General features: G+C 55.5%; 1 protein-coding gene across 1 annotated transcript in view; it reads right to left on the reverse strand.

Moving 5' to 3' along the window:
• Positions 1-12091, reverse strand: part of CACNA1A (calcium voltage-gated channel subunit alpha1 A) — a 173760-nt gene that overhangs the window by 91584 nt on the left and 70085 nt on the right. Inside the window, exon 5 of the mRNA XM_054013050.1 lies at positions 748-839. Within this exon, the coding sequence (XP_053869025.1) occupies positions 748-839 (92 nt within the window). The remainder of the gene's footprint in view (positions 1-747; positions 840-12091) is intronic.

A 12091-nucleotide genomic window follows, 5' to 3' on the forward strand; every position in this document is an offset into this window, starting at 1 on the left:
CCCGGCTTATCTTTTTGTTCTGTGTTTGTACAGCACAATTGAAGCGCTACCATAATATCCCTAATAAATGTACCGCACCCAGCACAACGGGGTCCTCTCCATGACCAGGGCTCCTACACACTGTCACAATCAAGCGTCACAGAAGGGGTCATCCCCTTCTAGGCAGCACTGGGGAGACACCCCCCATTCCCACCCCCCGCAAGTGGGGCCATTTGGTTCTGGACTCTTAGATCCCTGACTAATGTTTGCAAACTGAGAAATGCTTCAGAGACCAGTAGCAGCCACTCTCTGAACACACAAGGTCAGACAAGCTCTTCTAAAACCTTTCTCTGCAGCAGCTCCCGCCAGATCCCAGCTTCAGTATGAGAGTACAGGGCAGCCGTTGGGAGCTGGGTCCCATTGGGGGATGACAGAGCCCAGGGCTGGGAGCTGGGTCCCATGGAGAGCTGACAGGGCCTGGGGTTGGGTGCTGGGTCCCATGGGGAGCTGACAGGGCCTGGGGTTAGGTGCTGGGTCCCATAGGGAGGTGGCAGGGCCTGAGGTTGGGTACCGGGACTCACTGGGGCATAACAAGCCCAGGGCTAGGAGCTGGGTCCCATAGGGAGGTAACAGGGCCTGGGGTTGGGTGCTGGGTCCCATGGGGAGGTGACAGGGCCTGGGGTTGGGTGCTGGATCCCATGAGGAGGTGGCAGGGACCTTTGGCTGGATCCCAGGTCCCATGGGGAGCACACGGACTAACTCACTTACTTGGGATCCCCGACACCAGCTTTAGCGGCCGGAGCACACGAACTGCCCGCAGTGTTCGCAGGTCGAAGTCGGAGCCGACTTTCGCCAAGATGCTGCAAGAGATGAAGGGGAGAGAGACAAAATAAGGGGCGTGCTGGGAAGTGAGGCCACCTGCCCTGAGAGGGGAAAGCTCCCCTCCGAGGGGAACATTGTAATTTTGCCACATGAGGGGGGAAGAAAGGCATGTGGGGATGGGGCTACAGTGGGACCTGGTGGAAAGAAGGGGTTGGGCAGCCAAGACCCTCAGGGTCAAATTCTACCCTCACGTAAGCAAGTCAACAGAGCTGGGAACAGAGCCCAGGAGACCCGACTCCCAACTCCCCCGATCAGACCACTAGTTTTCACGCCTCTCCCCGAGCCAGGGAGAGAACCCAGGAGTCCTGCTGTTACCAGCTAAAGTGAAGGGCGCCTGCTTGATGAAAAATAAAATCATCATCATCTACTTATTTCTTGAGCACATTCCTTCCACGGATCCCAAACTGCTTCCAGCAGAGGAACACGCAGGGATAACTTGCTCAGCACGGAGGGGCGCAGCAGCTGGTTACCGGCGCAGGGCAATACCGCACAGCTGCTCCGGAAGTGAATGATCCAATCTCCATGTGAAAACCCAGGGGGAGTGGAAGGAGGCAGAATGCAATTATCTGTCTTGACATTTGGCCAGAGTATTGGAGCTAACGCCCCAACTCTTAGGAGAAGTGCCACAGGATCCCAGGAGCAAAAGCTGACAGGAGCTCGATTTCATGTCATCCACGAAGGGGCCCATCCCGCATCACCTCAGTCACACTGGGAATGTCACTCTACTCCCTGCAGCACAGCCACCCCCGGCACCACGCGGAGGCAGTGGGGGCAGCGCTCACTGACTGGGAAGAGCGCTCCCCCATCTCAGCCCCTGGGTTTTCCTTGGAGGTTTTCCAGGCCTGCATATACCTAGCCTGTGAATTCAGACAGGATCATAGCGCAGATGGCCTCAGTGGTTATAACCAGCCCAGTTATAACACACAAACCTGTTCAGACTGTAGCACTGAGCATTTCAGATCAGTCCCATAACTGGTTTCATCAGCCCGGTATCTAGACTAACAGGCATTAACTCCAGTGCCTGGCCATATTCCAGGTCAGATTTTGCTTCCTTAAAATGCTTCCCTGCAGTTTCAGTCGGATACAGGATTCTCCATTACCTCCTGACCTAAACTCTTGAGTAGCGTTGCTGTGTGGGTGTTAGTAGCAGCCACCTTCTACCCTAGAAGTGGCTGCATTTCCGTGCTGGGTGAGCCGTCCCAGTACAGTGTTGCGGTGAGGCTGTTAAACAGCTGCTGCTTTCACCCCACCCAGAAGTGGCTGCACTTCGAAGGGAAGTGAATTGTTCCATATTTAGATCTCTTGGGATGAAAATGGCTCTGGAAATGGGAGTTAATCTAGCTCTGTGTTTGTCTCTTTCTCGTGATAATTAAAAGCTGAATCACAGGGGTTCAATAAGTAACTCTGGTTACAAAGCTTTTATTCCTCCTGGCTACGAGACATGAATCAGCAAAAGGCACAACTACAGAGAGAGGGGCGTGTGTGATAAAAGGAGAGATCCACAATGGGCCGTAGTTCAGAGACGCTGCCGCCTGGGCTCCCATTGCCAGCGCCTGCTTTACACCTTGGGAAGGGGATGCTGGGACAGGGACCCCCGGCATGAGGGTTACAAAGGATTTGGGGGCACATTTGGGGGGTTATGCCCTCATTTCAGACACTTCTCTGCTGCCCAGGCGCAAGTTCCTGTCCCAGATACCCCTGCACTGCTACACACCCAGCACACACCCCTGCTGCCCCGTCATACCCCAGTGCCTCCGATCCAAACCCTGTCTGCCTGTCCCTTCCTTCCTGTGGGCCCATCAGTCATTCATGGGGCCTTAGTGCCGCTCCTGAAAACACCTGCCCGGATATGAAACGTTTGCTGTCCTTGCAGCTCATCAAGGGTTCGGAACACCAGTGCGCTAACCTGGGGACATTCCCCCCAACATCTCCCCACCAAAGCTTTCGGGTCCAGATCCGCTGGGAGGCGGATCATGATCAGGGCGAGGGTTGCTCATGTCTAGAACCAGGCCTCTTTTAATCTCCCGAAGAGATTAAAACTGTGTCACAAGCCTCCTGTGGCAGTGTGGTCCTCAGATTTGGTTCACAGATGAGAAAACGCACTCCTCTAGGGTGCCGTATCTGTGTGGTTGTGTGGCTGGCGCTCGCGCTCTAGGGTGCCGTATCTGTGTGGTTGTGTGGCTGGCTCTCGCGCTCTAGGGTGCTGTATCTGTGTGGTTGTGTGGCTGGTGCGCGCGCTCTAGGGTGCCGTATCTGTGTGGTGGTGTGGCTGGTGCGCGCGCTCTAGGGTGCCGTATCTGTGTGGTTGTGTGACTGGCGCTCGCGCTCTAGGGTGCTGTATATGTGTGGTTGTGTGGCTGGCGCTCGCGCTCTAGGGTGCCGTATCTGTGTGGTTGTGTGACTGGCGCTCGCGCTCTAGGGTGCTGTATCTGTGTGGTTGTGTGGCTGGTGCGCGCGCTCTAGGGTGCCGTATCTGTGTGGTTGTGTGACTGGCGCTCGCGCTCTAGGGTGCCGTATCTGTGTGGTTGTGTGGCTGGTGCGCGCGCTCTAGGGTGCCGTATCTGTGTGGTGGTGTGGCTGGTGCGCGCGCTCTAGGGTGCCGTATCTGTGTGGTTGTGTGGCTGGCTCTCGCGCTCTAGGGTGCTGTATCTGTGTGGTTGTGTGGCTGGCGCTCGCGCTCTAGGGTGCTGTATCTGTGTGGTTGTGTGGCTGGCTCTCGCGCTCTAGGGTGCCGTATCTGTGTGGTTGTGTGGCTGGCTCTCGCGCTCTAGGGTGCTGTATCTGTGTGGTTGTGTGACTGGCTCTCGCGCTCTAGGGTGCCGTATCTGTGTGGTTGTGTGGCTGGCTCTCGCGCTCTAGGGTGCTGTATCTGTGTGGTTGTGTGGCTGGCTCTCGCGCTCTAGGGTGCTGTATCTGTGTGGTTGTGTGGCTGGCGCTCGCGCTCTAGGGTGCCGTATCTGTGTGGTTGTGTGGCTGGCGCTCGCGCTCTAGGGTGCTGTATCTGTGTGGTTGTGCTGCCGGGTGATGTTTGCAGCCTGAGCGGTGGCTGTACCTGCCTTGTGCAGTCCTGTTTCCATTGGTCCCAGTTCGGTGAAACGCTGCCCCATCCAGGCCAGCCCTAACCAGGCTCTCACTCTGCAGCAACTCCACTGAGCTCAATGGCCTCGCTCCTGATTTACACCCGGGCAGAGTCAGACCCAACGATCCCTGCAGCTTCCACTCTAAAATCAAGCTGCTGCCTGCTGTGTGGCTGGCCGACCAAGCGGTGGCGCCTGCCCACAGTGGCCCAGCCTTCAGAGCGAGCAGGAGACAGAGGCAGGTTAGATTCAGGAACTGACAGGCGCTTCCCACGGGCTTCTGCATTTTGCTATTTTTAATTACAGAATTAGCAAGGCCACCACGGCCTTTGATGCCTTTACATACGATCGTCAGGAGTGTATTTATAGAAGCGTTGCACGTTGATGTTAACAGCATCGGGGGTGAAGCTGCTCTCACCTCCCTGGAGCTGGGAAGGAAAAGGTGGCAGGATGCATTCAAAAGGGGACAGCAAGATGATGGCGCCCTGGGGAAGTATGAAAATCTTCCCTGCAGCAGGGATCCAGGGTAATCCTAGCTCGCCGTCCTTTCAACCCAAAGAACATAATCGGATATACAAAGTATATGCCAGGATCACCGAAATGCAGTCTCCTCTGGGGTGGGGCATAGTAGCTGTTTAAAAGCTGTGCAATAATGGTCTACTGGAATATCAGTGCTGAAATGCAGCCACCTCTGGGGTGGGGCACAGCAGCTGTTTGACAATGCACAGCAATACTACAAAGGATGTGCTCATCAAATGACGACATGCAGCCATTTCTGGGAATGGAGGCGACATGACCATTTAACTGGCTTACGCAATGGTTTTGTCACTCTGCCTAAGCATTTCTAATTGGACCATCCCCATGAATGGGGCTGTGAAATGAATGGGATTCCCACATCTAACTGCAGCAGAGGGACACAATGGAAGTACTGATGAGTCAGGATCTGGCTGGGACTTCACACTTAGCCCCTCCATCAGGAGCTTTGATAGACACACATAGTCAAGACCTTGGTTGCTACGTCTCATTCTATGGATAGCAAGACGCTGGACCACTGTGGTCAAACCCCCTGAAACGCATCACTCCCTGCCTCACCCTTAGCTGTCTCCCATCCACCCTACAGCCCCAGCGTGATTCTACTTCGCTCACAAGCAATGCTAGGGTCACAGCACGAGTGGTCTCACAGCATTATTATTAAGAAAAAGTGAAAACAGGTGTAGGGGATCGACTGAAGCATTGTCCCAAACAAGACAGCATCACGCAAAAGCAGCTAGAAGCAGCCAATTCTCCATCGCTCAGCACCTTTAATCAAGACCGGATGTCTTTCTAAAACATCCCCCCTAGTTCAAACAGGAATGGGTTCTCTGACCTGTGTGCCGCAGAAAATCAGACTTGATAATCAGAACGGTCCCTTCCGGCCCTCAAATGTATGAAATAAGACTCCATAGCAAGACCCTGCTGTTTCTTCTGTGGGGTCTAGATCTGGGGTGTGGGTTTTAAGAACAGGTTACAGCAACACAGGTCAGGGGTGGTCTAGATATTCTTAAACCTGTCCCCGTGCGGGGGGAGGGACTACATGACCTCATGGGGTCCCTTCCATCCCTATATTTCTTTAATTCAAGTCCAACCCCAGTGCGAAGTAAATCTGATCCTTAACTCATATGTATTCTAATCCAAGGTGTCTGTAGCGGGGGGAGAAGGATTTTCAGCCTGACAGTGGCCATTTGGTCTGTTCTTGTCGATTGTACTGATTGAATGGTGCCAAAATCTCCACGGCCTGATTCTCCTCTCACTTAGGGCCATCAGAAGTTAACCACACACGCACCATCGTCCCCGACCCTCTCTGGCCGAAGGGATCCAAGGACTCACTAGGTGTGCTGAGCCGAGGGGGGTGGGAACCAGAGCATCTTAGCAGGCCAGGTGAAAGTCCAGAGCCTGACTGGAGGAGTGAGGAGGCCATGAGACTGGAGAGCCATTGGGGTGGGTCTAACAGGAGCTGTAGGACACTATCTGATGGAATAGGGACTTTTAGGGTATGTCTACACTGCAGCTGGGAAGGTGGCTCCTCGCCTGGGCAGACAGCCGTGCCCTAGCTCTGCTCAAGATAGCATGCTAAAAACAGCAGTGTGGACGCTGTGTTGTGGGCAACGACTTGGGCTAGCCACCGGAGTCCACGCCCATCCGAGCCTTCCCCCATGCTGCAACATCTGCACTTCACTTGTCAGACGTGCATTTGAGCAGGACGAGTCCAGGTCTTTCTCCCCGGGCTGGGAGGCATGCTCCCAGCCCCAGAGTAGACGTCTCTGTGGCCAATAGAAAGCGAAAGCTGGGCCACCCTCACCAAGACCTCTTTCAGGAGGGCCCTGTCACAAACCCGAGAGACAGAGTGCCCGGGCCCAATGGCTTGACTGGGCCTTGCTGGAGAGGACAGATAATGGGATTCTCATACCCTGGGAGGACACCAAGACTTCTGTGTATAATGTTCTTCCTGGGCACTTTGGGGTGGGGCATGCCTTATAAGCATCTTCAGGATTTCTCATAGGAAGAAATAGAACCCATCACTGAGGTAGCTGGGAGTAGCCATGTTGCCTGCTGCTTATCCTGTCTCTGTCATGCCAGAGGGTCTCTTCCCATTTACCAGATCTCCATAGCAACTGGCCATTTCCCATTCACACAGTCTCCAGGGTTACCTTCCTGTGCTCATTCATGCCTGTTGCCTTGGTGACAAGCCCCATCTCATTGACACAATCAGCAGCCTGTGTGTGTGATGGGTGGCGGAAAATGTGCCTTCCCTGGAACCCTGGGGCAGATGGTGGAGTGAAGGGGGAGAGGCCTGGGAGAGGAGAGCGCTACCATTGCCGGTATCGTTCAGTGATGGCACTCCCCTGCTACCTCTCCCCAGCTAAGGACAGGGGAGTACTGCCACTCCTTAGAGGGGAGGCCATTATCTGTCTCCATATGGATGCTCTCCTCCCTGGGTGAGCGCTGCCCCCAATGCAGGGGTGCGGTGCTGCTCGCAGCTCTGTGTTCTCAAGCTGCTACACCAAAGTCCTGACCAGTTGTGGTCATTAAAGATGCTTCTCAAGTGTCTGGCTGTTAACCCGGCCGGCCAGTTCCCCTCTGTCTCTCCACAATGCCATGTGCTACTTCAACTACATACAGGATCCTCCTTCACTTCCTGTCCCAAAGCAACAACAGTTCAAATGCCAACTGCAGAGTAGTGGTCTCGTCTTTAGTGTTTGCATACAACTCTAGGCAACAGATTTTTCTACCCAAATCCTCTCTCTCTATCTATCCATCCCTACACATCCACCCCACCCCGCAGTTATAATCTCTCTCTCTAATCCGCTGTAGTTTACATTTTTACGTAGCACAAATCATGAGTATCTAGGCTCCCAATTCTGTCCTGGTTGCTCTTACCATAGTCTTGTTGGAGCTATCTAAGAGGGATGATGATGGGGCATGTGAACAGCACGGATGTCGTTTCAGAAACACAGCTCTCTGCAAGAGTGGGGGTCTGTGACAGCCCCTCAGCTTGGTGTCAGGAGGATACATTCTCCATGGAGCAGAGCCCCCAGGCCAACCTGATCGGTTTGTTGGAGGGACCTTGTGTGACACCAGACGAGTTACAGCTTTGTGATGTTCATGGGTGAAAAGGGAGCAGGATTTGGCCTGTGTGTGTGACCCCGCATGGCAGGTGTGCGCAGCACCAGTGCAGGTACAAATATGTAGGGCAGCAGGCATGAAAGGGTGTGTGGGTGTGTACACACAGTGAGGCAGGTGTGCAGGGGTACATGGACAATGTGCCCAATGGGAATACAGTGCAGCACAAGCGTGAGGGCACGTGGAATTGTGCCCAGTGTGGAGATGGCAGGTGTGGAAAGCTAAGTGGACATGGCATTGCGTACGGATGTAGTGCGTGCGGTGGGAGCGGGGACGTCATGCCCAACATGAAGGCACTGTGCCTTGTACAAACACACTGTGGAAGGTGTTGGAGGACAGGTGGTGTCGTGCCAGTGTGCGTACAGCGTGGCAGGGACACAAAGGTATGTGTGAACACAGCGCTATGAAGGGTCCTGCCAGGAGTTGGTGTCGAATATTGTTTCATGTTTTCATATAGAGACGTCCTCTACGTCGGGTGCTGGGAAAGGGGCAGCGTGGGGCAGCATGGGGGGAGGTTGTGTGCTGACGTGTGTGCATGCGCTCTGTGTGACTGGGTGTAGGGAGTTTGCTCTGGAGGCCAGATTTTCAAAAGCTCTGCTCCCAGCAGTTCCAATGCAGCTCCATTTTCCAAACAGTCCAGCACCCAACGTGCACCTAAGAGGTGGGACTCAACAGAGACATTTATAAGTTGTCTACATGGGAGCAGAGCAGGGCCACCTTCTTCCACTGCAAGCTCTTCAGGGCAGGAGCTGTAGCTTCATGTGTGTTCAGACAACACCTGGCGTAACACCCCCGATCGAGAGAACCTGCGTTCTACTGCAAACTGAAAGTGCAGGGATACTGATGAGCATATAAACCTTGTGTGCCTGTATGTGTGTATGCACAAGTGTGTGTGAAATGTGTGTGCACTCTGGGAGCTTGTGTGTGTGTGTGTATACACTCCATGTCCTTGTGTGTGTGCATGTGTGTGAACTCCATGTATCTGTGTGTGTGTATATGTGTGTCTGCACGTGTGTGAACTCCATGTGTCTGTGTGTGTGTCTGTGTGTGTCTGCACGCATGTGAACTCCATGTGTCTGTGTGTGTCTGCACGCATGTGAACTCCATGTGTCTGTGTGTGTGCATGTGTGTGTCTGCACACGTGTGAATTCTATGAGTCTCTGTGTGTGTGCGTGTGTGTGTCTGCACGTGTGTGAACTCCATGTATCTGTGTGCATGTGTGTGTCTGCACACGTGTGAACTCCATGTGTCTGTGTGTGCATGTGTGTGTCTGCACGCGTGTGAACTCCATGTGTCTGTGTGTGTATGTACGTACTCTGTGTGCCTGTGTGGGAACGCACATGTCAGTGTGCGCGGGCGTGAACTCTGTAGGCCCATGTGAGTGTGAGAGCTCCGTGTGCCTGTCCATGTGGACACCCCTGTGTGCGCAGCGCAGGCTGTTGGTGTGAGTGGCTGCACTTGCCCCATGCCCTTGTTGCAGGCAGGAAGGGGAGAAGCTGGGATTAGAACATGAGTTCTGCCCTGTGCCAGAGTCCTGCAGCCCTGGGGCTCTGCCCGGCGGGGCCTTTCCCTTCCTCAGGTTATCGCTCCTTTCCTCCCACATCCGCTCTGTCCTTTTCCTCCTTGTTCTGGCTCCCTTCCCCCTCTCTCATTTCACAATCCCTCTTTCCTGCTTCCCCCAGCAGCGCTCCAGCCACAGCGGAGAACAACGGAACAGACGCTGCTGCGGCCTCCCTCCCTCCCCCTTCCTTTCACACTCCTCCTTTCTCACTCACTCACTCCCCTTGTTCTTTCTCTCTCTCCTGTTCTCCTTCACGCACTGAGGCAAAGGGCACCTGGCATAGCCCATGCCCTCCCCGCACATGACAACCCCCCCATACTCCAGCAGAGCCCCCTGCCCTGGGGACCCCCTCAGCAGCTCCAGGCAGGCTGTTTCATATTGAATGATGTTGCTCTGGACGGAGACAAATGACCCAACCATGCATGGCAATGGGACAAGATCCACCCACCTGGCCGGGGATGCCAAATCCCCCTGGCAGCTGTCCCTGCTCCTCCCTGGGCCCACCTGCATGGACCGTGGTGTACCAGTTCTGAGAGATCAGCCCTGCAAGCCGCCTGGGGCAGCGAGATTGGGGAGTCCATCAGAGAGCCTCCCCCAAAGCCATCCCATTAGCACAGCCTCTCACCCCTCGTACTCGCCTGTCCTCCCACATACACCACGGCCCCCCACCCCCTGGGCCGATGCACGGTGCAGGCACTGAGTAGATCTCACTAGATCAATTTCCTGCCATTGCTGAGTCTCGGGCACTGGCAGCATCTCGGTGCCTCCAGTTCTCTGCCTGTGGCACACAACAGCTTAGTCTCCTGAGAGCCGGGATCCTTTCATCTAATCCCAGTTGCTGGGCTTGGTGTGCGGGCGCTGGGGGTGACCTGTGATAGACAGGAGGTCACGCTAGGGGAGCTGATGGTTCCTTCTGGCCTTGAACTCTCTCACTCCTGCAGCCGGAGCGGACTCTGACAATCATCCGTACAGTCATTTCCCAGCGCTTTGTCCGCAAGCCCCGTGTGCCAGGAGTTCGGGAGGGGGCGGGTCTCAGCCCAGATGTCCATGTCACAAACCCTCCCAGCATCACTGGTGCAAACCAGCCCCCTTGCCAGCAGCTTTAACAGAGACAGCAGACAGGCCATAGAGACGGAGCTTCCTCTACCATCCGAGGGGGAGGGGAGGGTCCCTCCACCGCAGGGCTGAGACAGAGACAGACAGAGGGGTGTGTATGGAGCTGGCTGGATAGATAGATCAATCCATCGATCCAGCCATCAGACTTGTTGTACATTTCCCAGAGGCACTGCCTTTGTGACCCTTCCTTTCACCTCTTAACCCCACGGCAGCACAGAGCGTCCTCCCACGCCTGTGGACGATCTCTCCCCCTAGGCGTTAGCAGGTACCCGGAGCCACCTGGAGTGATGGGCACAGCCGGGTCTGGGGCAGGTCCCTGCTCTGCTCACACCCACCCCTAGCTCAGGGCAGAGGGTCCTGGAGGGAGCTTGGGGGAGAGGGCACAGCATGGGCGGGGCCAGGGCCTGGCCTATTATATCCGCCTCCCATCTGGGCAGACAGATATCCCGCCATTAACCCTTACCCTAACCCTGTCAGTGTGCTCCAGCCGTGTCCTGGAGACACCCTGCTATGGGGGAGTTCTTAGCCTCTGTGAAGGCTACCCAAGCAGGGGAGAGGCACTCTGGTGGGGTCCCTGTCCCAATCCCTGCCCCATCCCCCCCCGATTAGGACTCTACATCATCCTCAAACCCCACTTGGCCCACTCCTCCTCCCCACCTGGTACTTTCTGCACATCCCTAGGGCACACCTGCTCCACATTCATTGCTCCCTGTGCCCCCCAGTCCTGACTGCCCCCTTGGTCCTTGCCATCCAGAGCTCTGAGCAAGTGGCGATCAAAGTAATTGTGGGGTGGGGAGGGTCTGGTGCGCGCCGCTCGGGGACCCAGAACGGGGGAAGCAGCAGAGACGAATGGAAGTGACACGATCAGACGGGCAGCCGGAGACGCAAAGAGACAGAAAGTGAGAGCCACAGCCTGAGACAGGCAGAGGAACTAGGGCAGACACTGCGGGCAGGGCAGGAGTCCTACAGCCTGCGGTGGCTACAGGATCTCGCAGAGCCTCAGGCGATGGCACGACCAGCCTGCTGTACCCTATGCAGAATTGGGCACAGAGAGAGAGACGACAGGGCCTGATCCCCCTTTGCCATAAGGTCCCCAGCACCACCACCAAGCGCAGGGTGCAGATCGGGGTGGATCAGGGACAGGAGGCGGTGACGCTGGTGCCTGCCTCTGCCTTGGCTATTTCCTGGCTGCGGCAAGGCCCACACAGCTCTGAACCAGCCCCAACAGCGCCAGAACAGGGAGACACAGGGCCAGCTCCCATTGGTCCCAGGCTAGACTGCAGCAGCCCAGAGACAAATCTGGGCCTTACGTGAATGAAGCCGTTTACTGAAGCCAAGATATGAGACACTGCAACAGATAGAGAGAGAGAGAGAGAGAGAGAGAGAGAAGAGAGATGCATGAAAAACAAAAAGAGTGTGTCTGGGAAAGGGGGAGCGAGCGATCACAATGAGAAAAGAGGGGTGCGAAACAGCAAGAGAGAAGACAGAAAGGGGAAATGTGGAGAGAGGGAGAAAGGTCACGGCGCCTTTCTGCAAGGTCCCTTTAAGAGGCACTACCCTGCCGAGTCGTTAGATGCAGCAGCCTTTTGATTCATCAGCAGAATCCAGAGCTGGGTTTCTGTTCAGCTTTGATCAGGCCGGGCTGACATTTCGAGCATCTAGACAGGGCCTAATCAAAGGCTCTGGTGAGCAGAGGGGGCGAGGGCTCTGGGAGCTGGACAATGCAGGGTTAGGATGCCGGACGCACGCCTCCCGGCAACCCCTCAGGAAGCAGCAGCCGTGGGAACGGGCTGTGCCAGCAGATAAGGATTTAGGG

The sequence above is a fragment of the Malaclemys terrapin genome, chromosome 23, assembly GCF_027887155.1.
Source record: "Malaclemys terrapin pileata isolate rMalTer1 chromosome 23, rMalTer1.hap1, whole genome shotgun sequence".
Classification (NCBI taxonomy): Eukaryota; Metazoa; Chordata; order Testudines; family Emydidae; genus Malaclemys; species Malaclemys terrapin.